Raw genomic sequence first — 24,561 nt, 5'->3', positions numbered from 1 at the left:
ACTGCGGGTATGTAGTCAGCATATTATGTTCAGGGTATTTATTTATTTACTCATTTATTCATTCGTTCCTCACCTGAAGATAAGTTTTGATTGATTTTAGAGTGAGAGGAATGGGGAGAGAGAGAAACATTGATGGGTTGCCTCCTCTACATGTCCTTACCAGGCATGTTCCCTGATCAAACCTGCAACCAGAAAGTAGTTTTCAGCCAATAATATGTGGAGGAAATTTAGATGAGAGGCAGAGTTTCCATTATTTGAATTAAGAAGTAATTGTTCTTGTTTTCTAAATCCACCTGCTAGAGTGATATACTGTTTTTGGCTCTCCTTATCTGCCCTGATTTTTCTGTCATAATATGCTAAGAATAACTTGGAACAGTAGAGATATCTCTAATTCCCTATTTCCCTTGACTGCTTGTACACAGCTTGAGGTTCTTCCTGTTGATCCTTCCATCTAGAGTTTTGTGATCTTTCTGCCCTTTTCCTGTTTTGTTTGTGTGGAAGTACTTTTTGGTGTTGAGAACAACATGGAGAATGGTAGGTCAGAGGTGTGGGCTGAGAAGAAATTAACTTAAAGTGCTATACCTTGCAGGGCTGGGATCTGTTATGTTGGCTCACTTGAATTAAACTAATCATAATAATTAAAGGTTATTTTATTTTTAAAATATCCCCACCTACATCCCATCCTCCTGCCCCTTAACAACAGGGAGGAAAATCTCATACATGCTGGAAAAAGAAAACACATAGATTGATGGGGCATAAACTGAAGGGTTGAGAAGCTGTGTGTAATTGTTACATTCTTTAGGAAAATACCTTTGGATTAGTGATATCATTCCTTTTCTTTTTTAGGAAAATCATCAGCGTGTTAGTATTTTCTTTGACTATGCTAAACGGAGTAAGAACACTGCCTGGTCCTATTTTCTGCCAATGTTAAATCGCCAGGATCTCTTTACTGTTCACATGGTAAGTTTTGAATTGATCAAATGTTTGATTTAGGGAACAAACATACCTGGGCCATTTATGACATGGTGACCTCCCAGTTCCCAGGGTAGTAACTGCTATGGTATTAGCTTTTCAAAGCAGTGTTTTTGGTGGTTAATAATGTGAGGACTTGGGGAAGACAGAAGAGATAGGGTTGCCCTGATACAGTTAAAGTTTTGTAGAGTGTAATTATGAGTCATTAGCATAAAAGCCTTGTAATTCACGTGTGCAAATAGCTCTGGATATCTATGACAGGGTTAACAGAATTTTACTTTAGAAATTTTGCTTTGAAGCAGCTAGTATGTTTAATTTTTATTTCAATTAATCAATTGCTTTTTAATATCTTAAATATACTATCATTTTATTTATTCATTTATTTTAAAGATTTCATTTATTTTTTTTTTAGAGAGAGGGGAAGGGAAGGAGAAAGAGAGGGAGAGAAACATCAATGTGTGGTTGCCTCTTTCTCAGTGGGGACCTGGCCCACAACCCAGGCATGTGCCCTGACTGGGAATTGAACCAGTGACCCTTTGGTTCACAGGCTGGTGCTCAATCTGAGCTACCCCAGCCAGGGCCCTGTTTTAAACTTAGCCTGAAAAGCTATCTTTGGAAGCCTTCACACTGAAGAATCTTTTTTTTTATATCCTCACCTGAGGATGTTTATTGATTTTAGAGAGGGAGGAAGGGGGCAGGAGGTGCCGGGGAGAGAGAGAAATAGACAAAGGAAGAAAGAAACATCCATTGGTTGCCTCCTGTACCCACCCCAACCTGGGACCAAACCTGCAATCTAAGTATGTGTCTTGACCGGGAATCGAACCGATAACTTTTTGGTGTACAGGATAATGCACCAACCAACTGAGCCACCTGGCCAGGGTTGATGGATCTTTTAAGGAGTATGTGGAGAAGGTATGAGAGGAGGGGTGAGAGAATAAATCTTTGACCAAGCCTTTTCTGTTCCCAACATATGGAGTGAGCTGTGGGGTGGGGGGAACTCCTGAGTTTGCTCATTTCAGTAGATGTCTGTAAGTTTTTCAAATAAAAAAATCATTGTCAGTGAAACAATTTTGAGTATGCATGTTCTTTCTCTCTCTCCCCCCTTTTATATCCGTATTCATTTGTGTACTAGTGTATTCTTGTATATATTATAAAACATTTATAAAGAGAGAAATTAAAAAGGAGGACTCATGAAATAAACTACATTTTAAGGAATGTTTAAAAGAAACCAATAATTTATTTTTTTCTTTCAAATTGTGGAGACTTGTTTTCACTGTCTGGATACCTGGTTTAAATAGCTTCCTAATTTTGATGGTTTTATAATAAAATGGACAAATATATTAAAGACCAAATGTAAATTTAGGGTAAAGTTCATCATTACTAATTGTGTAGTCAAATCCATGTTTTAATTTCTTTATGATTTCAACTACTTTTAGCTAATCTTTTAAATTTTGAGGGTCACATTATCATTGGTTTATCATGTGCTAATGAAGGAGCTTTATGTTAGGAGTAGAAATATCAGATCTCTTATTCCTTTTTGTCTTTTCATTTTGACTGTGCTTACATGGCTGATAATATTTTCAATCTTGGTTTCCTTACAGGAACCTTTTCAAGTCACTTACCTATTTTGTAGAAGTTAGGTCAGTTTCAAGTAGATAATGTATCTGTAAATTCACTTAGCTATGCACATGGAAATGTTGATATGTCAACTTAGTGAGTTAGTTGAGGTGCTACTGTTTGCCCTCCATGGTATAGAATTCCAGATATGTCATGACACTTGAATGCATGACATACTAGCCTTGGAAATGTGCCTCTGTCACCTGGCTCAGCTGTATCCAAGTATAAGAGCAAATATCAGTCCATCAACACAGGAATTATTTGGGGGTTAGATAACAGCCTTCCATTTTCTACTAGGATTAATTATTGCTGTATTATTGGAGTTTTGAAATACTGACTTGCTTTCAGATTCTTTCAGTACTGAAAGAATATAAAATTAGGCCCTGGCTGCCTCCTGTGTGGCTCAGTGGATTGAGCACTGGCCTGTGAACCAAAGGGTCACTGGTTTGATTCCTAGTCAGGGCGCATGCCTAGGTTGCAGGTCAGGTCATGTTCTCAGTAGGGGCACAGGAGAGGCAACCACACATTGGTGTTTTTCTCCCTTTCTTTCTCCCTCTCTTCCCCTCTGTCTAAAATAAATAAATAAAATCTTTAATTTATTAAATTTATTTATTGAATTTATTAATTTATTTTATTAAATTTATAAACATAAATCTTTATGTACATAAAAATCTTTAAAATAAAAAATTAAAATCTTCAAAAAATATAAAATTGGGTTTGTGTGTGGAGAAATAATATTTTGTACGACCTATTTTGTGTGTATATATGTGTTTATATATTCAGATTTATTGTATAATTATTGTTCAGGTATACTTGACAAAATTGTAAGATATTTAAAGTATACAAGATGATTTGATATACTTATAATACCTATTTAATAAAAACTCATGATTAGTTGTATAGCTTGAAGAAAAATGAGAAATCTTTGAATGAGGAGAGAAAGGTATATCTTTATACATCAAGAGAGGTGGCTGTTTAACACCAGGATATATTTTGTACCAACATAAGAAATTTCAAGAGTGAAAACTCACAAGTGGCTTGGAATGAGCAGCATACTGGCTGACAATTTGTTAATGAGATTGCTCAGGACTCTGGCAAGTAATTTGGTGAAGTTTGCTGCAGGAAAGACTTTTGTGTTCTTTTGATTTTTGCTGGTCAAATGAATCCCAATTTTACTTTTGAAACTCAAAATAATACAGAAAATGCCATGAAATTCTTAATTTAACAACTAATTTTGGTTCTGTTTATTGGAAAATTGGAAATATTTGAAAATATATTTTGACTATATTTAAAAACATATTTAAAAAATGAAGTATAAACTAATTTTGGAGGAGCTGAGTGTTAAAAAATGCAGCAAAAAGGATTATGAGTCCTGGGTAGGCATATGATGTGATTTTTAGAATTAATACAGTATTCACATGTATTTTTTACTTTTTAGGCAGCAAGAATTATCGCCAAGTTAGCAGCTTGGGGAAAAGAATTGATGGAAGGCAGTGACTTAAATTATTATTTCAATTGGATAAAAACTCAGCTGAGTTCACAGGTAAAAGACATTTCTTTTAGTATCTTTGAAAGGATTATACTATTCATATTCTCTTCAACTATTTAATTATGGGAAATTACAAAAAACTCAAATATTACAATAATGCCATTTTTAACTTGCTAAGAGTAGTTTAGCTTGCTTAATTGTGATAGTATGCTTTACTTTTTCTTTCTTTGACTGGCTTCAGCTCAACCCTTTCTGTTCTTTCTGCACTTGGGATTTTCTGTTTATGCTTTTCAGTGGGCAGGGAGTACCTTCTTTCCAGGAGGCTGCAATATCACACTGGTGGGAGAACTGAAAGGATTCACCCAACTCCAAAGAGCACACCCATGTGAGGCTTATAGAAAGGAAAAGAAATTGTGCAGCAGGGGAGAGAGTGAAGGGAAACTTTGAGGCTGAGATATTTCCAGGCGCAGCTCCCACATCTGTCTTGGGACTCTGGACCAACAATATTTGCACAAGAAATCTTGGTTTTGGGAGAGCTCTCCAGAAGTTTCTAGTGGGATCTTGCTAATCAATTAACCAGGCTGAGCTGTCTAACTAGTTACACTAATAAACAAACTGGCTCTGGGTGCCACTAGGGGAGTTTCAAACTGTAAATAGCACATTATAGATCTTCGGTCAATGCACTTATTTTAGTCTTGACCAAGAGTCCATACCAACTTTCCAGGTGCTCCTGGGTAAGTGTGGAGCTGCTTGGGCTAAGTGTGAGATAATAGTCTCACACAGTGACTCCCCAGTATTTCACTGTATCATTGTGGGATGGAACATGTAGGCCACAGGTTAAATGTGAAGCCTGCTTATTGGTCATCTTGATGCTTTCAGACCTCTCTAGCTCTACTTCCCTGTAGAGGAAATAGCTTGCTGGTTTAATGACAAGTTCTCTGTTTTTGTCTTCATGGTTCCCTAGTACAGGGAGAAAGACAGGATACTTATGATGGCTCATTGGTGTTTCTTTTAGGCTTCCATTATTAGGTGGTAAGGGGAAACTTGGTGGAAATGTTCTTCAGGAAAGAAGTGAAAAGAAGGTGGGTGGGGGAGTAGTATTCTGGGGAAGAAAAGGCAGAAGAATGAGATTTTGGTATTGGGATGGGTGACATGGAAGAGTGAGACCAGGAGAAGTAATATTAATTGCTGTCATGTTGTAAGTGTTAGATTACGCAAAAATGCCTCTTTGAAATACATTTTTGGAAAGTTGTCATTTAAATTTTAGTGACTGTTATTTTAATAGTTTCATTTGAAGCATAAGAGAGATACCATGACATTTTGCTTAGATTTGTTGACTTACTGCCTGCCTTTTTGGGGGTATCCTAATTGCTTTTACATTTAGATAAGGATATTTTAAGAGTACTTTGAAAAAACTAAGCATTTTTTATGTCAGCATATATTTTAACAATCTTTCTGGCTTAGTTTTTAAAAGTATTTTTACAAGAGTCAGAGATTTATAGATTTTAGTGAGTTTGTGAGGTAATTCAAAAACAAGGTACTTAGAACATGAAAATCATATCTTACTATTTCTAAGTGTTTATTATTTGGGATCAGAATGCTTATAGTTAGATACCCCCCCTTTTTTTTTCCTCTTGAATTTAGTTTTTCTTTTGAGCAAACTTCATTCTGCTTTAGTGTTAGCTGTATAGTATAGTCATAATGGGGCTCTATTGTGGCTAGATTCATAAAATGAAAATTGTCAGGAAAGAATGTATACTTATAGATTGCAAATAACATTTGGGGTTGTTTCATCTTAGACTTTTCCTCACAGGAATAACATTTATATTGTGTCTCAGGTGATTTGTCACTTTGGAATGATTAACTATGGATGTAACCTTGTTGATCAATTGGAGGAAATATTTCTATTGTCACTAGTGGAAGCAAATATTTCAATGTCTAAAACAGTGTTTAGAATTGGTATCAGATTAGTGTTCTTAAAGACCTTCCCTGTATCTTTCTAGCATATTCTTTTATCACTGAGTTTTGGCTTTGTTTATTTGTGGTGTGGCATATCTGCTTTGCAAATCCTTCTGTTTACAGAATGACTCTTCAGGGTTCCCAGGCCCAATCTGGCTTTGCTCCTTAGAGTCTGGTCACTGCTTCTTCTAGGCTCTGGATTGCACTATCTCTCTTGCTGTGGGCAGACACTTCTTCCATAGCTTTTTATCAGGATTAAACTACAGACTTCCTGTTTAAAGAATGAAACAGGATTATTTGGAATTTTATTTGCTACTCTGCTTAAATGTCATTTGATAGGACTATGTCTGGAAGGTCTCTTTTTTTCTGTTGTGTTTTCTTTCTCATAAAAGGGATCACAATTTCATAATTTTCATAGAAATAAACTTTCAAAAGTCTAGATTAGTTGCAAGTTTGGATATTTTGTTCTTTGACTTACAGTGACATTGAGTATTATACTTGGTCATGGGGCTCATGCCTGACAGTAGATAATAGTTACTGAATAAAACAAAATAAAAATTTCCTTTCAGAAATTTATTGTCACTTTTCTCTTGTATATTCAGCCTTTGACTTTCTACCTTAAAATTTCTTTGGTCATTTCTCTAGAACATATGAGATTTTGATTTTCAATGTAAGTTGTTAGCATTGCTGTGGATAACCAAATTTTAAATTCTGTGTTGTATCTTCTCATCATCAGGCACCTATTTCAAAGACTTGGCACAGAATATATAGTGTACATAGTTCAGCTCAAGACAGTTGTGTTATTTGAGAAACAATTTAATAAGAAAAACCTGAGACTGGAAATTTGTACCAGCTTTGCTCATGAAATTTAGCTGGAGATTAGTATTCAGCTTATTATTGTTCCATTTTTAATACTATATTGATTAAAATACTACATGGATGAGTGTAATGATACTTAGAATATTTCATTATCATCCCCATTCTTTTTATTAGTCAATGATACTTCATTAAGTAGGATTAGGAAAAAAATTATAAAATTGCTTAGCTCCCTTTCGTACACTGATAAATTAGGATAAAATTAAAAACAAAACTAAGTAATAAGTTATTTATTTTGTAATAGAAACTGCGTGGTAGCGGTGTTGCTGTTGAAACAGGAACAGTCTCTTCAAGTGATGTAAGTACATTCATTCTTAATTCAATAGCCTCCTAACACCCTGAATATAAGTTATTTTGGGTCATAGTTCACTTTTTTGAAGATGTTTACTAGTCCCTCAACTATAAATTTATGGATTTGATATCACCTCCAGTTAGTTTAATGGTGTTATAAACACTGTATCCAAACATTTAAGTAAGGTCTTTAGTGATCAGTGTTCAGTGGGTACATATGAAACTTGCGCTTCCCTGTTGCTGTTGCCTGACCTGAGAATCAGAGCAAGAGTGTGAATTCAGATAGACAGTTGGAGTGAATGAAGTTACTCTCTTCAAGCTTCAATTGTCTAATAATACATAAACTAATATCTATCTAGTGGGTGCGTGAACACTGTGTCAAGCAGTTGAAAATGGTTCCATAGCCCACTAAAATTCATTACTTGCACTGTGTTGCTCAAGGCTTTATATGGGACTACATGGTGGCCATAAACATCCCCCCTCCCTTTTTTGGCCAATCTCTTCCCATATGTTTGTAGAACCAAAAATGTAAGAGTTAAAGTTAATGGTGTCTCCCCAAGTTCCTTTTTTTTTGTTAGAGTTATTTTCCCCTTTTAGGAATGATATAACTTTACTCTGCTAAGAATAGCTCAAAAACTGGCAATAACTTTGGACAATAGGGCTGGAATAATTGGAACCAGTTGAAAAAAATAAGGGGACAAAAGTTAGCAATGTAGGTGAGGTGCATATAGCTTCATTTGTTGGAAATTATCTCGCGGGACCTGGAAAACATCTTTAGAGGATGGTGTCTACATCCTGCCTGTTATAGACCTAGATGAAGCTCTGTAGAAGCCATTTAATGCCCATATTAATTACTGATACTTCCATATTTTGCATGGAACATACCTGTATATATTCTGAGACTATAGATGGCAGCAGAACCCACTTTCAAAGCACAAAGTGGGGCTTTTTGGGGGGCATAGGTTAAAGGATTTGACCAGTAGTGTATTAGGCCAGAAAATGGCCATTAGCCTTCTGAAATGAAATCAGAACAAGGTGTAGAACTACATGAGTAGTCTGGGACTGGGGTGGAGGAAGGAGGTGGTGGGTTAGAAGTCTAAATATTTAGCCATAAGTAGATGTTTAAATTGGGAGTCTTTATTTTATGTTACTTGAATTTCAATCAGTTTAAAACTTTGAAAGAAATGTTTAATTCATGTATTAGACTTGCTGGTAGATTTTTTAAAAGGTGCTTTTGGACTCATGTCTTATAAACAAATTTGAGTAAAGTATTTTTAAGTTATTAAGGCTTAGATAATGGATTGCAAGTTCTGGTGATATGAAATTCTGATTGTGCTATTTTCTGTCCAGTTAGTTGGAAAACAAAACTGACTAATTGAATTGACTCTGCATTAAGTCACAGTGATTTATAGCAGACCTGTACGTATACATCCCAAATGGAATTAGCATCAGGGGTAATTGTGAGTAAGGAAAAGATGGCCTTTGATTTTCCACTTTCTTACCTTTAGTGCTCTTCAAACTTGAATATATACTTTGTCTCTTACTAAAAGTTCTTACTGTTTCAAATGGCTGTCCACTTGAGTAAATTCAGAGTAGGGTGTTAGCCTTCTTTTGATACTTGCATTTTAATAGGGAAATCTAAATTGGTAGCCAATACTTATTGAGCTTTTACTGTGCCTGACATTGTTTTAGTCACTGTACATTTACATGTCCTTGAATACTCATACTTCTTCTTTGATATAGGTTTTACTATAAGCCATGTTTTATGGATATGAACAGTGAGACTGTAGAAAGGCATACTAGCTTGTCCAAGGTCATTCAGCTAATGAGTGGCAAAAACCCCAAAGAAACGAATTGCATACTGAGAACTTTTGAGGAAGCTGAACTGGAATTGGATCTTAGGCATTCCTAAGTCTCTTAGCCTCCTCAGACTTGTGAAAATATTGATAATATATCTTAAAATCCCTTTAGATTTTCAGAAAGCATAGAAAAGCAGTTTGGTAAATCGCATTACATGATACTGCCACTTGATGTCAGTATAAAACAAATAAAAAGGGTTTACACTGCAAAATGAGAAATAAATATCTAATTGTGTTAACCTTTAAAACTACCATGGAAACATCCTAAGTTATGAGTGGGTTATTACAAACATTATTATTTACTTTTAATTCTTTTTTAAACATTTTTAAAGGTTTTATTTAATTTTAGACAGAGGGGAAGGGTGGGAGAAGAAGAGGGAAACACCATTGTATGGTTGCCTCTTGTGTGTCTCCTACTGGGGACCTGGACCACAACTCAGGCATGTGCCCCAGACTTGGAATGGAACCGGTGATCCTTTGGTTTGCAGGCCCACGCTCAATCCACTGAGCTACACCAGCCAGTGCACAAACATTTTTATTTAAATGGAATTACATAAATGGAATTGCCTTAAAATGAATTATGTTGGCTTTGCCTAAATGTGAAGTTACTAAATGACATTAAATCATATGCACTTAACCTTAAACTGTATGTTCAGTTCTTTTTCTTAAATCCTCACCTGAGGACCTTTTTTCGTTGTGTTTTAGAGGGGAAGGGAGAGAGGGAAACAGAAACGTCTATGTAAGAGAGAAACATCAATTGGTTGCCTCCTGTAAGCCCCCAGACTGGGATCATACGCACCTGGACCAGGGATAGAACCCGCAACCCTTTGGTTACTGGACAACACTTTAACTAACTGAGCCACACCAGTTAGGGCTGTCTGTTCAGTTCTTTAATGACTGTTGAATGATGTTCGTTCAATCTTATGTCTTCTGAGGGAACTGTACGTTCTTCAGTGATGATTGTTGTGCTGATGCCCTGCTAGAAAGAGGAATACTGTGATCTCTCACAAATTTGGAGGATCTAGATGAAACTGGGAGTTTTGTGTTCGTTTGCTTGTTTTCTTTAACCTCTGTCCAGATTCATTCATACAGGTATGTAGGAGAACAAGGTGATTCCTAGCTTTTGCACTTAACTATGTCGTATTATCTGGCAGTTTTTGTTGTAGACCTAGTCTGGCTTCAGTTATTGCTAGGTGAACATTGTGTTACTGATACTAAAGTAACTTAAGTTGTCAGATTCTCCTTTTGCTTATTTTATATTTTTATCTTGTTTTTTAATGTTCTGGAACAGTTCTGTCCAATAGAACTTCCCATAATGTTGGAAATGTTTCGTATCTTTCCATTGTCTGTTATGGTAACCACTAGCCAAATGTGACTCTTGAGCACTCAGAAATGTGGCAAGTATGAATGAGGAAGTCAATTTTCAATTTTGTATGGCTTTTTTGTAGAGCTTTATCAAAATATATTTCACATACCATAAAATTCATCTGTTTGCAGTTCAGTGGGTTTTAGTGTATTTACAGAGTTGTGCAACCATACCACAATCTGATTGTGTAGCATTTTTGATACATCAGAAAGAAAATCCTGTACACATTGACAGTCATTCCTCATTCTTGCTCCCTGCTCCCAACCTCTGGCAACCACTGATCTTCTTTACTCTCTGGATTTGCCTCTTCTGACCATTTCATATGAATGAATCATATTATATATGGTTCTATGCCTGTGCCTGGCATCTTTTACTTGGGCTAATATTTTCAAGATTCATTCATGTTCTAGCATAGTAACAACAGCATTTTAGATTGAGAGAAGAAAAACACTTTTTTGACTTTTGCCCTAATTCCTTAAATTTTTTTGGTGACAATTCTAATATCCTTGTTAATATGAGATTAATTTTACTGCTTTAGCTTTGTTTTTACTTTAAGACTATGCTATGTAACACTTTTCAGTCTTCCAGAAGTGATGGAGTACTTTAATGATTTAGTTCTTTGCTACTTCATTGATAACTAAAGGAATAGGCTAGTTCATAAAGTTCAGGCCTTTCATTTAACTGTCCTTTGCTATAGCTGGTTAGTCTGTGAGGACTCAGAGTGATTCACTATCAATTACATGTCTTTGTACAAGTTTCAAATCACTATATTTACCTACAGTGACTCTTAGAAGATTTTTGTTGTTCAGTGGCTTTATAAAAATGGATACATTTAAAACATAGATGCTCAGAATAATGTTAAGATAACGAAGAAAGATAACCTCAGTTTGGGTTTGCTGATCAGATTTTTGGAAGGGTTGCCTTGAGGTATATTATGGCAATACAAAAGAAAATTAAGTTGTAAGGAATTTCAGTGTAATTTCAGTGTAAGGAATTTCGGTGCTATATTAAAGTATAGCACCGGTAGTAATAATGGGGTAACCTAATATCGTACATTAGATGTGTTCTTAGAAGCTGTATACAAAGCAGTAATGCATAAAGTAAATCATATTAAGTCCACACTAATTTTTCCTCATAATAAAAAATCCTAGTCATTACATGACTAAGCAAATTAGAATGAAAGTAGTAGTTGAAGGAGATTTATAAATTTGAAAAGTAATAGTAAAGTTACTTTTTTAATAAAACTTAAGTTTAAGACTAAAGTATCATAAGTGAATTAAGGTGTTAATTTAGTTTAGGTATTATGAGGATTGACTGGAGGATTTTTTAAAAATATATTTTATTCATTATGCTATTACAGTTGTCCCATTTTCCTCCCTTTATTCCCCTCTACCCTTCACACCGCCTCCCACCCACATTCCACACCTTTAGTTCATGTCCATGGGTCATACATATAAGTTCTTTGGCTTCTACATTTCCTATCCTATTCTTAACCTCCCCCTGTCTATTTTCTAACTACCATTTATGCTACTTGTACGTTTTCCCTCTCCCCCTCCCACTCCCCTGTTCATAACCCTCTATGTGATCTCCATTTTTGTGGTTCTGTTCCTGTTCTAGTTGTTTTCTTACTTTGCTTTTGTTTTTGTTTTAGGTGTGGTTGTTAATAACTGTGAGTTTGCTGTCATTTTACTGTTCATAGTTTTTATCTTCTTTTTCTTACATAAATCCTTTTAGCATTTCATATAATAAGAGCCTGGTGATGATGAACTCCTTTAACTTGACCTTATCTGGGAAGCACTTTATCTGCCCTTCCATTGTGAATGAAAGCTTTGCCGGATTGAATAATCTTGGATGTAGGTCCTTGCCTTTCATGACTTGGAATACTTCTTTCCATCCCCTTCTTGCTTGTAAGTTCTCTTTTGAGAAATCAACTGAAAGTCTTATGGGAATTCCTTTGTAGGTAATTGTCTCCTTTTCTCTTGCTGCTTCTAGGATCTCTCCTTAATTTTAATTTTGAGTAATGTAATTATGATGTGCCTTGGTTTGTTCCTCCTTGGGTCCAACTTGTTTGGGACTCTCTGGGCTTCCTGGACTTCCTGGAAGTCTATTTCCTTTGCCAGATTGGGGAAGTTCTCCTTCATTATTTGTTCAAATAAGGTTTCAATTTGTTGCTCTTCTTCTTCTCCTTCTGATACCCCTATAATTTGGATGTTGGAACATTTAAAGTTGTCCTGGAGGTTCCTAAGCCTCTCCTCATTTTTTTGAATTCTTGTTTCTTCATTCTTTTCTGGATGAATGTTTCTTTCTTCCTTCTGGTCCACACTGTTGATTTGAGTCCCAGTTTCCTTTCCTTCACTATTGGTTCCCTGTACATTTTCCTTTATTTCACTTAGTGTAGCCTTCATTTTTTCAACTAATTTGCGACCAAATTCAACCAATTCTGTGAGCATCTTGATTACCAGTGTTTTGAACTGTGCATCTGATATGTTGGTGATCTCTTCTTCTCTTAGTTGTTTTTTTTTTCTGGAGCTTTGATCTGTTCTTTCATTTGGGCCATTTTTTTTTCTCAGCACACCTGTTACATAGTAAGGGGTGGAGCCTTAGGTGTTCACCATGACAGGGCAACCCACGTCGCTGGGTTGTGATACTGTATGTGGGGGAGGGATCCAATGGCACTTGCGCCCTTTCTGCTGAATTTCAGTCACTTTCCCCACTACCCACAATTAAATTGGGCCCTTCTCGTGCAGATTCCCTGGTGGGTGGGCTTGCGTACATCTAACACTCTGTGGGTCTCTCCAACGAACTCTCTAGTAAGGCTGGGGGTTTCTCCTGCTGCTGCCTCAACCCTCACAGGTGTTTTCAGTTGGTGGTTTGAGGCTTTATTTCCCCATGCTGGGACCCTGGGTTATGTGGTCTGTTTCGCTCCCCAGCAGCTGTTTCTCCCAGTTTATCTGCATGAATGTGGGACCACCCGATCTGCCAGCTGCCACCTTGCCAGGTCCTCCAGCTGCAGTCTTGCCAAGAGTCCTCTCCACCTGACTGCCCATCTCTGCTCCTCATACCAGTCTGGATGAATGTGTCTTTAACTCCTTGGTTGTCAGACTTCCATACGGTTTGGTTTTCTGTCAGTTCTGGTGGTTTTTTGTTTTTAAATTGTTGTTGTCCTTCTTTTGGTTGTGTGAGGAGGCATAGTGTGTCTACCTATGCCTCATCTTGGCTGGAAGTCCTCTAGAGGATCTTTTTTAATAAGTTAATTTCAGATGAATTCTTGGGCTAACATGTATTTTAGTTCCTGAATTTGAGGTAATAATAATAGTATACTTTGAAATTGTTTTGTGCTTTTTAGAAACTGATTTGAGTAGCAGATTTTTTTCCCCTTAATTTGCCAGGGCTGGTATTATTTTTCTTTGTTAATGAGAAAACAGTTTTGGAGGGTTTAAGTGACTTGCCAAAGATAATTTGGCAAAAATTCTGATTGGCAGATATCTTCCTCCTTCCCTCTCTTCTTTTCTTTAGTCTTTGTTTCTTTTTTTATGTCATAATTTACATAAAGTAAAATGCTTATATTTTAAATTTTCAGCTGAATGAATTTATGTAATGTATTTATGTCATGTGTACTCCTTCTAAATATTTTCTTTCACCTCAACTCCCACAAAGGTTATCATTATGATATCTATTACTGTAGATGAGTTTTACATGATTTTGAATTTTATGTAAGTGGAAACATACACAGAATGAAGTTTATATGTTTGAGTTCTCTTGCCCAGTATTGTCATTGCCCACCATGAATTAAAGAATCATTCATGTTGCATTTAGCAGTAATCTTTTAATTGCTATGTAGCATCTGTTAAATTAATAACCATTATTTTTTTCAAAGATTTTATTTATTTATTTTTTAGAGAGGGAAGGGAGGGAGAAAGAGAGAGAGAAACATCAATGTGTGGTTGCTGGGGGTCATGGCCTGCAACCCAGGCATGTACCCTGACTGGGAATCAAACCTGCGACACTTTGGTTCACAGCCTGCGCTCAATCCACTGAGCTATGTCAGCAAGGGCTAATAACCATTATTTTTATTGCTACATAGTAATCTATTAAATATCCAGTCACTATTGATGGATATTTGGGTTACTTCTAAGTTTTGGCTATTGTGAATAATTTTGCTGTAAACATTCTTATGTATATCTTATGTATATCTATTTGGTAAATAGTCTGGAACACTTAATTCCAGAAGTGTTTGTTATTGATTATAGTTCTAAAAGTGATAATTATTGGTTATTATCAATATACATTTTTTGGCCAAACTTGTAATTATCAAACCATATTTATTAGGACCCCATTCATTTGGTATTAGTGTAAGATAGGACGTCTGTTTGTATTTGTTTTTTATTCATTCATTCAAGAAATATTGAGTGTGTACTAGGTACAGTAGACTGTGTGAAAGCAAAGCACTGAACAAGATGGGCATGACTCCTACCTACCTAGGGCTGCCTGTATCCTGAGGAGGATAGCATTAGACAAGTTATTACACACTTTTGATTGTTTTAGTGCACTTGTGGCAGTGCTCGAACAGGTCCTCTGAGAGTATACAAAGAATAGAATCAGTTTTTTAAAAACTTTCATTCATTTTTTGGAGGGAGAGAGTAAGGGAGGGAGTGAGCGAGCGAGAGAGAGACAGACACATCAGTTTTTCTACTTATTTGGGCATTCATTGTTTCATTCTTTTTTAAAACATTTCAAATTCAAGTATTTATTTATTTATATTTAGAAAGAAAACGGATTATCATATCCCAGGGTATTTTTTTTATTGTTGTTCAACTACAGTTGTCTGCATTTCCACCCCCACTCCCCCCACCCCAACTATCCTCATCTCCCTCCCCTTATCCCATCCCCCCTTGGTTTTGTCCATGTGTCCTTTATAGTTGTTCCTGAAAATCCTTCCCCACTTTAACCCCCATTATCCCCTCCCACCTCCCCTCTGGTTACTATTACTTTGTTCTTAATTTCAGTGTCTCGGGTTATATTTTGCTTCTTTGTATGTGCCCTGACTAGGAATTGAACCCGCAACCTTGGTGTATTGGTATGACACTCTTAACTAACTGAGCTACCCCACCAGGGCGAGTGGAATCTTATTTATTTATTTATTTTTTTAAAGACGTACATATATGACACAGGAAATTTCTGTAGTGTTACACGGAAATCTGTATCTTAGGAGTGAAAGGTGGTAAGAGTGACTTTTTATTTTATGCTGTTCTATACTGATTGGATATATTATGATAAATAGGTACAAAGCATCTTATGTAAATTTGGGTCAATAAATACTATGTTCACAAATGTTAATAAGGTTTCATGCTACTTGTCAAGTCGTATTTCTAGTTTATAACTATACTTCATGGTCTTATAGTCATCTTTAAGATGATCTTACAGGCATCTTTCTTGGGAGTTCTGGGCATAGGAGTCAGGGAGCCTCAGAGAGAGGCCACCTGTGAAAGGTCAGGCTCAAGGGAAGGTATAGAGGTGTTCTTTCTTATTTGTTCCTTGTGGCTTTGTGTTTGGAAGGTGTAATATTTGATCACCATAAATACTATCTCATCAGCTTGGTGGTTCTTGATAATGTCCTATAAAATAGACTGTTTCTTTACCTTTCAATTCTTGTTTATATTGTCTTTATTTGAAGTCTTGTGAGATTTCAGGATTTCCTATTAGCAATTACAGCTATTTCAAAGAGTGCTTTTCAAATTTTATAATGTCTGTGAATAGAATAGGAAATTCCAGCAAAAAGAAAAATAATAAAGCAAGAAAAGATTTAGTTTTCGTATTGAACAGTGTGGAGGATAATAGTATATTTATACACAGTTATCATGGAAATCTGTTTAAGGGAAGTGATAATATGAAATCTGGGGGTTTCTGTATTTTGTCTTTTTAAAAAAAAACAATACCTTGAAAGGCAGAAAACAAAAAGGAATTCACTTGGAGAAAATATACAGGGGTGGGGCAAAAGTAGGTTTACAGTTTGTGTGGAAAATAATATAATCACTAAAAAATAATAATACAAGAATAAATTCTGTTTTGCATACTCACACTATAAACCTACTTTAACCCTACCCTGTATTTTAAAATTTTAGATTCTACCTTTTTTCCTTCTAAAGCCAAGTGGCAAAATAGAAAAACATAAGATCAAGTGCAGTAAATATTTATTTGTTCATTTAAGCAAACAAGTATTTTTATTTTTTAAGGATTTTTTTCTTATTTTTTAAGGATTTTATTATTTATTTTTAGAGAGAGGGGAAGGGAAGGAGAAGAGAGGTTGAGAAACATCAATGTGTGGTTGCCCCTCACATGCCCCTAATTGGGGACCTAGCCTGTAACCCAGGCATGTGCCCTTACTTGGAATAGAGCCAGCAACCCTTTGGTTCACAGGTCTGAGTTCAATCCACTGAGCAACATCAGCTAGGGCCAAACAAGTATTTTTAAAATGTTATTTACCAGGGACTGTACTTAAGTGCTAAAATTTAAAAAAAGACTCCTCTTTTGCTTTCTGGCCTAATGGGGATGACTGTTGTGTGTGCATGCACACACTCAAAAGACAAGAATAGAATTTATGTGTGGCACTGTGAAAGGGATTAATTCCATCTGGACAAAATCAGAATACAATAGTAGATGCAACAGCAAACAATTGTTAAATGTTATGTGACAGGTACCATGGAAAACCCATGCATTAACTAATGAACTTATTTCCACACCCCAGGGGATTTGTCCCTGTTATCCCCATTTTATCGGTAGGATGCTCATTTAAGGTTACATAGCTTTTAAGTGGGTAAGTGAGGCTGGTTTAGAGCCTTTGTTCTTAAACATTTTTATACTACTGGCCTTTCTTCATAATGGAGGTGTTAACATTTGACTTAAGACTTGAGCAGCAGGTGGGTCAATTCAAAAGGAGGGGAGAATGGGGAAAGCTTTCCGGTAAGTAGTTGGAGATAGAGATCTGGTTTTTAGATGAAAGTAACTGTTGGTATGGGCAATTTAAGGTCACTGGTGATTAGACATTTTGTAACTTTACTAAGTGATCATCCTGATAAATCTCATACCCATCTGATACCATACATGGTTAATAGAATATTATTGACTGTATATTTCCTATGCTGTCCTTTGACATTCCCATGACTATTCAGTGACAACCAATTTATAATAATGTTTATCACTGGAGTATATACCTGAAACTAACATAATGATATATGTCAACTGTAATTAAAAATAAAAAATGATAAAAAGAAATACAAAATTTAAAAAAACATAAGGTCACTGGTGATCCTAGCATTTGCCATATTAAGTTGGGTGATGAGATACAAGAGGTTAAAAAGTTGGTGGTAATTCTTTCAAGAAACTTAAATGTATCGGGAGGAAGAAAGATGCAGAGATTGGTACAAGGTTTAGGGGTAGTTTAAAGATGGGTAATAATTGAGTATATATAGAGGCTGAGGAAGGGAAACCAATCAAACACAGATTGAAGATATAGGAGAGGGGTCTGATTGATGAATCATTAGATGGGACGAATGTGATGCAGACCTTGCTGGGGCATTAGGTCTTAGGCAGGAAGGAGTCAACCTATCTCCTAGGTCAGAGAGAGGTAACAGTGGCTGCAACTGAAGTTCAGCTTGGAGAATAAGGTGTTGATAGCTGAGTGAATCTCTTTCTAATGATCCCTATGTTTTCTCATACTGCTGAGAGAGAAGGCAGAGAGTAAGACAGGAGGATAGTGATGAACATATGACAGTGATTCTGGGGAATGGAAGAACAGACCAGAATTGCTTGATGGTTTTACATGGTTGTATGATTTTTTTCAGTAGTAGCAAATTACCTTCATGTAGTACTAGAAATGGTCACTGGTTGGATTGATTGAAGGCTGATTATTTTCTTAAAAAATATTGGTGAAGGGATTAACCAAAGAACATTTACGCACAACCGTGGACATGACAACCGTATGGGGATTGCTTGGGGGTGGGGAGAGGACCGGGCTGGGTGGAGGTAGGGAAAGGGAGAAGGAACAACTGTAACAGCATAAACAATAAAAATAAACTAAAAATTAAATAATTTACACATGAGATTAATAGGACACTGTAAGTGAAAGAGAAGATACAGTTTACTTTAATTCAGGGCAATAATTCATTTACCAGTGCTGCCTTCACTCTGTACTGTTGAGAGTAATTTCTGGAATTGTATTTGGATTGCCTCATAGTATATAGTAGGAGAGAGTACAGTTTCAGAAACAGCATCTTTTATATGCTTATTTATAATGTGAATTCTGAAGCTACAAATAACAATGAAAAGTTCATATTTGAAATGTGTCATGTATTTCAAAATAGTATGGTAAATGGACACAGAAAAGGAAGACTTATAGTGAACCAATACATTTTTGTGTTGAGACAAAATTGTTATAAATGGAAGAGGTGAGAATACCCTAGATTGTCTTTTTACTGATGATATGTAGAAACCTTGCTTAGTATGTCTCTTAACAGGAAAGATGGAATTCCTCTTTCACCGAGGATTAGTACCTGCTGACTTTATTGGAAAAAGTACACATTTTTTCCCATTATGGAAGATTGTTTTAGAGCTAAAAATTCACTATTATTTTGGTTGTTAATTTCTGCTAATGTTTTGAGTTTTCAGGCAAATTATGTTACGGGATATATTGTGCTTTTGGGCAACTATGTTCACTACTTCCTAGGTAAAATCTAAAATAATCTTTTCTTGATAACTGTGTTTTTGTATAAGTGCCTGGATTTTTTTTTTGAAGTGTTAGGTTTTTAACCAATTTTGTTTAAATTAAAACAGAGCATTGTGTATATTAGGCTTTAAGAATTTATAGAATATCCACGAGTCTCTCCTTTCTTTCCTTCATCTTTTTTAAAATTTAAACAACTTATTAGTTCAGTAAAAATAAACCCATTATAACATATTTTAAGAAAAATAAAGTGATATTTTCCAAAATAAAAAACTCGTGAGAGACTACCATTGTTTTACAGTTTTACAAATCTCTTGAAGACATCTGAATTCTCTGTTATATCTACTGCATTCAATTAGATGTGATATGTTGTTTGATTTATTTATTGATTGATTTTAGAGAGGGGGAGGGAGAGAGAGAGAGACAGAAAAACATTGATTTGTTGTTCCACTAATTTATGCATTCATTGGTTGTTTTTTGTATGTGCTCTGACTGGGAATTGAACCTGCCACCTTGGCATATCAGGGATGATACTCTAATCAACTGAGCTACCAGCCAGGGCATGTTGTGATGTATTGTTTTGTTTTCTTCTAATATTTTCAAATTTTTTAATTATATATTATTGATTATGATTATGCTATTACAATTGTCCCAATTTTTCTCCTTTGCCCCCCTCCACCCAGCAACCCCTACTTCCTCAGGCAATCCCCACACCATGTTCATTGTCCATGGGTCATGCATATAAGTTTTGTGGCTACTCCTTTTCCTATTACTGTATTTTACATCCACTATCCTGTAACTACCTATTGAACTTCTTAACCCCCTCACCTCTTCACCCATTCCCCAACACCTCTCTCCCATCTGGCAATCATCAAATGCTCTCCGTATCCATGATTCTCTCTCTGTTCTTGTTTGTTTTGTTTGTTGTTTGGATTCAGTTGTTGACAGGTATTTATTTCCATTTTATTGTTCATAGTTTTTATATTCTTTTTTTTTTGAATAAGTACCTTTAACATTTCATGTAATAATGGTTTGGTGATGGTGAATTCCTTCAGCTTTTTCTTGTCTGAGAAACACTTTATCTGCTCTTTGATTCTAAATGATAGTTTTTCTGGATAGAACAATCTTGGCTGTAGGTCCCTGATTTTCATGACTTGACATATTTCTTGCCCATCCCTTCTACCTTGCAAAGTTTCTTTTGAGAAATCAGCTGACAGTCTCATGGGAACTCCCCTGTAGGTAATTAACTGCTATTCTCTTGCTGCTTTTGATTCTCTCCATCTTTAACCTTTGGCATTTTAGATATGCTGTGTCTTGGAATGGGCCTCTTTGCATCCATCTTGTTTGGGACTCTCTGTGCTTCCTGGACTTGCATGTCTATTTCCTTCATCAAATTAGGGAAGTTTTCTTTTATTATTTTTCAAATAGATTTTCAATTTCTTCTCTGTCTGGCACCCCTATGATGTGAATGTTGGAATGCTTAAAGTTGTCCCACAGACTGCTTATACTATGTTCATTTTTTTGGATTCTTTTTTCTTCTTGTTCCAGTTGGTTGTTTTTTTGTTTCCTTATGTTCCAAAACATTGATATGATTCTTGGTTTCATCCATTCTACTGTTGTTTCCCCTTAAATTGTTCTTTATTTCAACTAGTGAATCCTTTGTTTATGACTGAATCTTTTTTATGCTGTTTAGGTCCTCACCAAGTTTCATGAGCATCCTTATAACCAGTGTTTTGAACTCTATCTGATAGTTTATCGCCATTTCATTTAGTTATTTTTTTGGTGTTTTGATCTGTTCTGTCATTTGGGCCATTTTTCTTCATCTGTTCATTTTGGCAGCCCCTGTATTTGTTTCTTTGTGTTAGGTGGAACTGCTATAACTCCCTGTCTTGGTTGCATGGCCTAATGTATGAAGTGTCCTGTATGGTCCAGTGGCACTGCCTCCACTATCACTTGAGCTGGGTACTCAAGGTGTGCCCTTTGTGTGGGCTGAACACACCCTTCTCTTGTAGCTGAGCCTTGATTGCTGTTGGCAGGTCAATGGGAGGGATTTACACAGGCCAGTCAGTTTCAAGGACTGGCAGTGACCACTGACCACCAACCTCTGCCCTCTGTGGAAGATCAGTTGTGCAGGGGCAGGGTGGTGGTGCTCTGATATGGTCTGTCCACTGGGTGCACAGGCTCTGGGGTTTCCTGGGTGGTGCAGCCTAAGGTCTGCTCCCACCCGTGTTTTGCCCAGGGCCACCCTGCATGAGAAATAAAGCAATCTGAGATGGATGCTGCTTGTGCCAGGCTTGGAGATTCCCAAAGGAAGCCAAGCTGTGAATATGGGTTGGCTCCTGCTAGTACTGGGCCTAGATCACTTAGCAAGAGGTACAGGGGCTACAGGCTTTCTGAGGCCGGCTGTTGCTTGGTTGAGAGGGTTTAGGAAGTTGTGAAGCATGAGCCAAGATCAGCCATTTATATGGAAAAGTCATGGTTAACATTTTTGGTGGGCCTGTAATTTGGGTGGGAAGGAGTCTTAGGGGATCTCTTGGGTGGAGCAAACAGTATTAGCCAATTGATGGACTTTCAGATATGGCATCTGCCTGCCAGCTCTGTAGCTCTGTGGGGGGAGGACTCAGCAAAGGGGCAATGGTCTCTGCCCACCTTTCTGTTTGAGAGAAAGCTATCTGCCAGCTCTTGCCTTGATGCCCAACATTTCAGTTCCTCCCTGTATGCCACTGGTGCCTTTTAAGCTGCTACCCCAGTGCTGGAGCTCAGAGGGAGTGAGTCTGAGTAAGTCCATGTGTGGGTTTCTTTAAGTGGAACTGCTTGGGACTCCAGAAGTTTCTTTCACTGACTCAATCCTCATTGGTTTTTGTAGCCAGAAGTTATGAGCACTTATACCCTGGCACTGGAACCCTGGGCTGGGGTCCTGCTCTGGACCTGGGACTCTTTGCTCATGAAATATCCTTTCTCAATTTTTATCTACTACATGTGGATTGGGACCAGCCTGTTTTGTGACTCTACCCCTCCTTCCAGTCTGTATAGATATGGTTTCTTTAATTCCATAGTTTTCAGACTTGAAAACTATGACTTTCCATTCAGCTTGATTTCTGATAGTTCTGAGTCATGGTTGTTCTATATTCTAGTTGTAATTTTGATGTGGTTGTGTGAGGTGGTGAGCTATGTTTACCTCTGCCTCCAACTTGACCAGAAGTCCTTTCTACTACTACTTTTTTTTATTCTTTAAGGCTACAATCTGAAATTACCGCTTGTCTTTCCATTTCTTTTGGATGTAAATTTCATAGTAAATATTTAGAGAAGATCCCATGCCAAGTGTCACTACTAGCTTTGCTAAAATGGAGGAGCCTGCAAGTTCCTGGGGTTATTATTTTTGTTCATTTCTAGCTTTATATTTAACCACAATTTCTTTTAAGACAGTGCTTTTGAACTAACTTTTTAAAAAGTATAGAGTCTTTTTCAAGTGTTTATTTAAGCTTTTTACATCCTATATAGTTTTTTTTTTCAGGTTCTCATTTATTCAGTTTCTGGGTGCTTGGGGATGTCATCCTCTTTATGCGTGAAGATATTAAGTATTGGAAAGGTTCAGTAACTTGACCAAAATCATTCAAATATAGGCATGTCTGAAAGCATACAACTTTTATCTCTTGTATTGTTGTTTTTGCTATTTTATAATTATGAACAGTAGTATTCTCCATATAGTGCCTCTCTTCAGGGGAAATGAAACATTGCAAAGTAATTATCAAACCACGTCAAAGGTATAATTACTTTGTTCCTTCATTTCCCTAACTATGTGTGTGTTAAGCAGCCTTGAACTGTGTAGGTTTAATTTGGCAGAAAAAATCTGCTTTATTTCTAAGAGGTAGAGAGAAAAGCAAAAATGAGGATTGATTTTTGGAAAAAATATTAAGGGGTTTCTGAATGTTCTGGTGTTGAGAAAGAAACTCTAGTAAAAAAAATCCAGACTTTTTGTATATGTGTGTTGTCATGACTTTAAATGCTCTCCAGTCTTAAAACTTGTTCTTCTTCTTGTGTAGAGCTCTCAGTATGTACAGTGTGTTGCTGGGTGTCTGCAGCTGATGCTTCGGGTCAATGAGTACCGCTTTGCCTGGGTAGAAGCAGATGGGGTAAACTGGTGAGTGCCCTTTTACTTTTAATGTAGCATAGCATTTAAAAACATCCATCCTTGACATTTGCAAAGAAATTGAGTAATATTAATCATCCAAAAGAAGTATTTTAACTGTTCTGTGTCTTGTTTAACAGTGGATTGTGCTAACCGTCATGGAAGTCAATAACTAATAACTACCAGATGGAATATTTCCCCTTTCTCTTGCTTGGTCTGTGCTATTATAAGAGTTTAAGAACTCATAGAAACCTAATTTTTTAAAAATTTATTTATATTTTTTTTAAATTACTTTACTGTTGTTCAGTTACAGTTGTCTGCATTCTGCCCCCCCCCCCCCACTCCAGCCAAACCCACCTCCTACCTTTGCTTCCACCTTATCTTGATAGAATAAATTCCAGGTACTCAGATTAGTAAAGCAGTCATAAAACTATCTTGTGGTAAATTCAGGCAAAAATCAATAAGAATGGAGAGCATTATGCTAAGTGAAATAAACCAGAGAAAGACAAATATGATATAATTTCACTTACATGTGGAATTTAATGAACAAAATGAATTAAGAAGCAAAATAGTGACAGACTCATAGATAGGAGAGGAGACTGAAAGCTGTTGGGTTAGGGGTGCTGTATGGAGGGCCTGAGTAAAAAAGAAAAAAAAAAAAGGAAAAAAACGCATGGACTTGGACCACAGTGTGGTGATTGCTGGGGTGGAGGTGGGTGGGTGGAGAGAGGTGGGGGAGGGTACCAGGGAATAAATGGCAATGGAAAGAGACTTGAGGTGGTGAGCATGCAATATAGTGTACAGATGATGTGGTATAGAACTGTGCACCTGAAACATGTATAACTTTGTTAACCATTGTTACGCCAGTAAATTCAATAAAAAGGAACAATAATAAGAAAAGGTCTTATGCAAAAAAGAGTGAATAAAAGCCATGTTTTTGTAATGCTGTGTAATTAGTCCATTCTTTGTGGGACACACAAACATATTAATACAAAGAATGTCCCCAAACCCTAAAACAAACATATGAAATCCTCTTTTACTACCACAAGGCAGTTTATTTATCCATAGTGAGAGAACTCACTGCTCTTATACCAAATATTCTTTTAAGTTAGTGAAGACATTGTTTCTATGTTGGAAAATCTATACAGGAAGCTGGTTTATCAACAGATGATTCCTTGGTGAGCAAGGCTTCAGAGCCAGAAAAGTTCACTGAATGATCGTGGTGCTGTGTCTTCAGATTCTAGTAGACTGATGCATCCTATCTTCAGTGTAGGGATATACCTG

General features: G+C 36.5%; 1 protein-coding gene across 3 annotated transcripts in view; it reads left to right on the top strand.

Annotated features, from left to right (window-relative positions):
- Nucleotides 1-24,561, top strand: part of ATP6V1H (ATPase H+ transporting V1 subunit H) — a 127,832-nt gene that overhangs the window by 13,033 nt on the left and 90,238 nt on the right. For 2 of the 3 annotated variants that reach the window (XM_045849489.1, XM_045849490.1), the window contains exons 5-8: nt 847-960; nt 4,028-4,132; nt 7,158-7,211; nt 23,192-23,289. In XM_045849489.1, the coding sequence (XP_045705445.1) occupies nt 847-960; nt 4,028-4,132; nt 7,158-7,211; nt 23,192-23,289 (371 nt within the window). The remainder of the gene's footprint in view (nt 1-846; nt 961-4,027; nt 4,133-7,157; nt 7,212-23,191; nt 23,290-24,561) is intronic. The other variant, XM_045849491.1, reaches the window with a different exon arrangement.

This window comes from Phyllostomus hastatus, unplaced genomic scaffold (assembly GCF_019186645.2).
Source record: "Phyllostomus hastatus isolate PE091 unplaced genomic scaffold, TTU_PhHast_1.1 phas_contig_65, whole genome shotgun sequence".
In the NCBI taxonomy this organism is placed as follows: Eukaryota; Metazoa; Chordata; class Mammalia; order Chiroptera; family Phyllostomidae; genus Phyllostomus; species Phyllostomus hastatus.
This window is presented reverse-complemented; position numbering and strand designations above follow the sequence as displayed.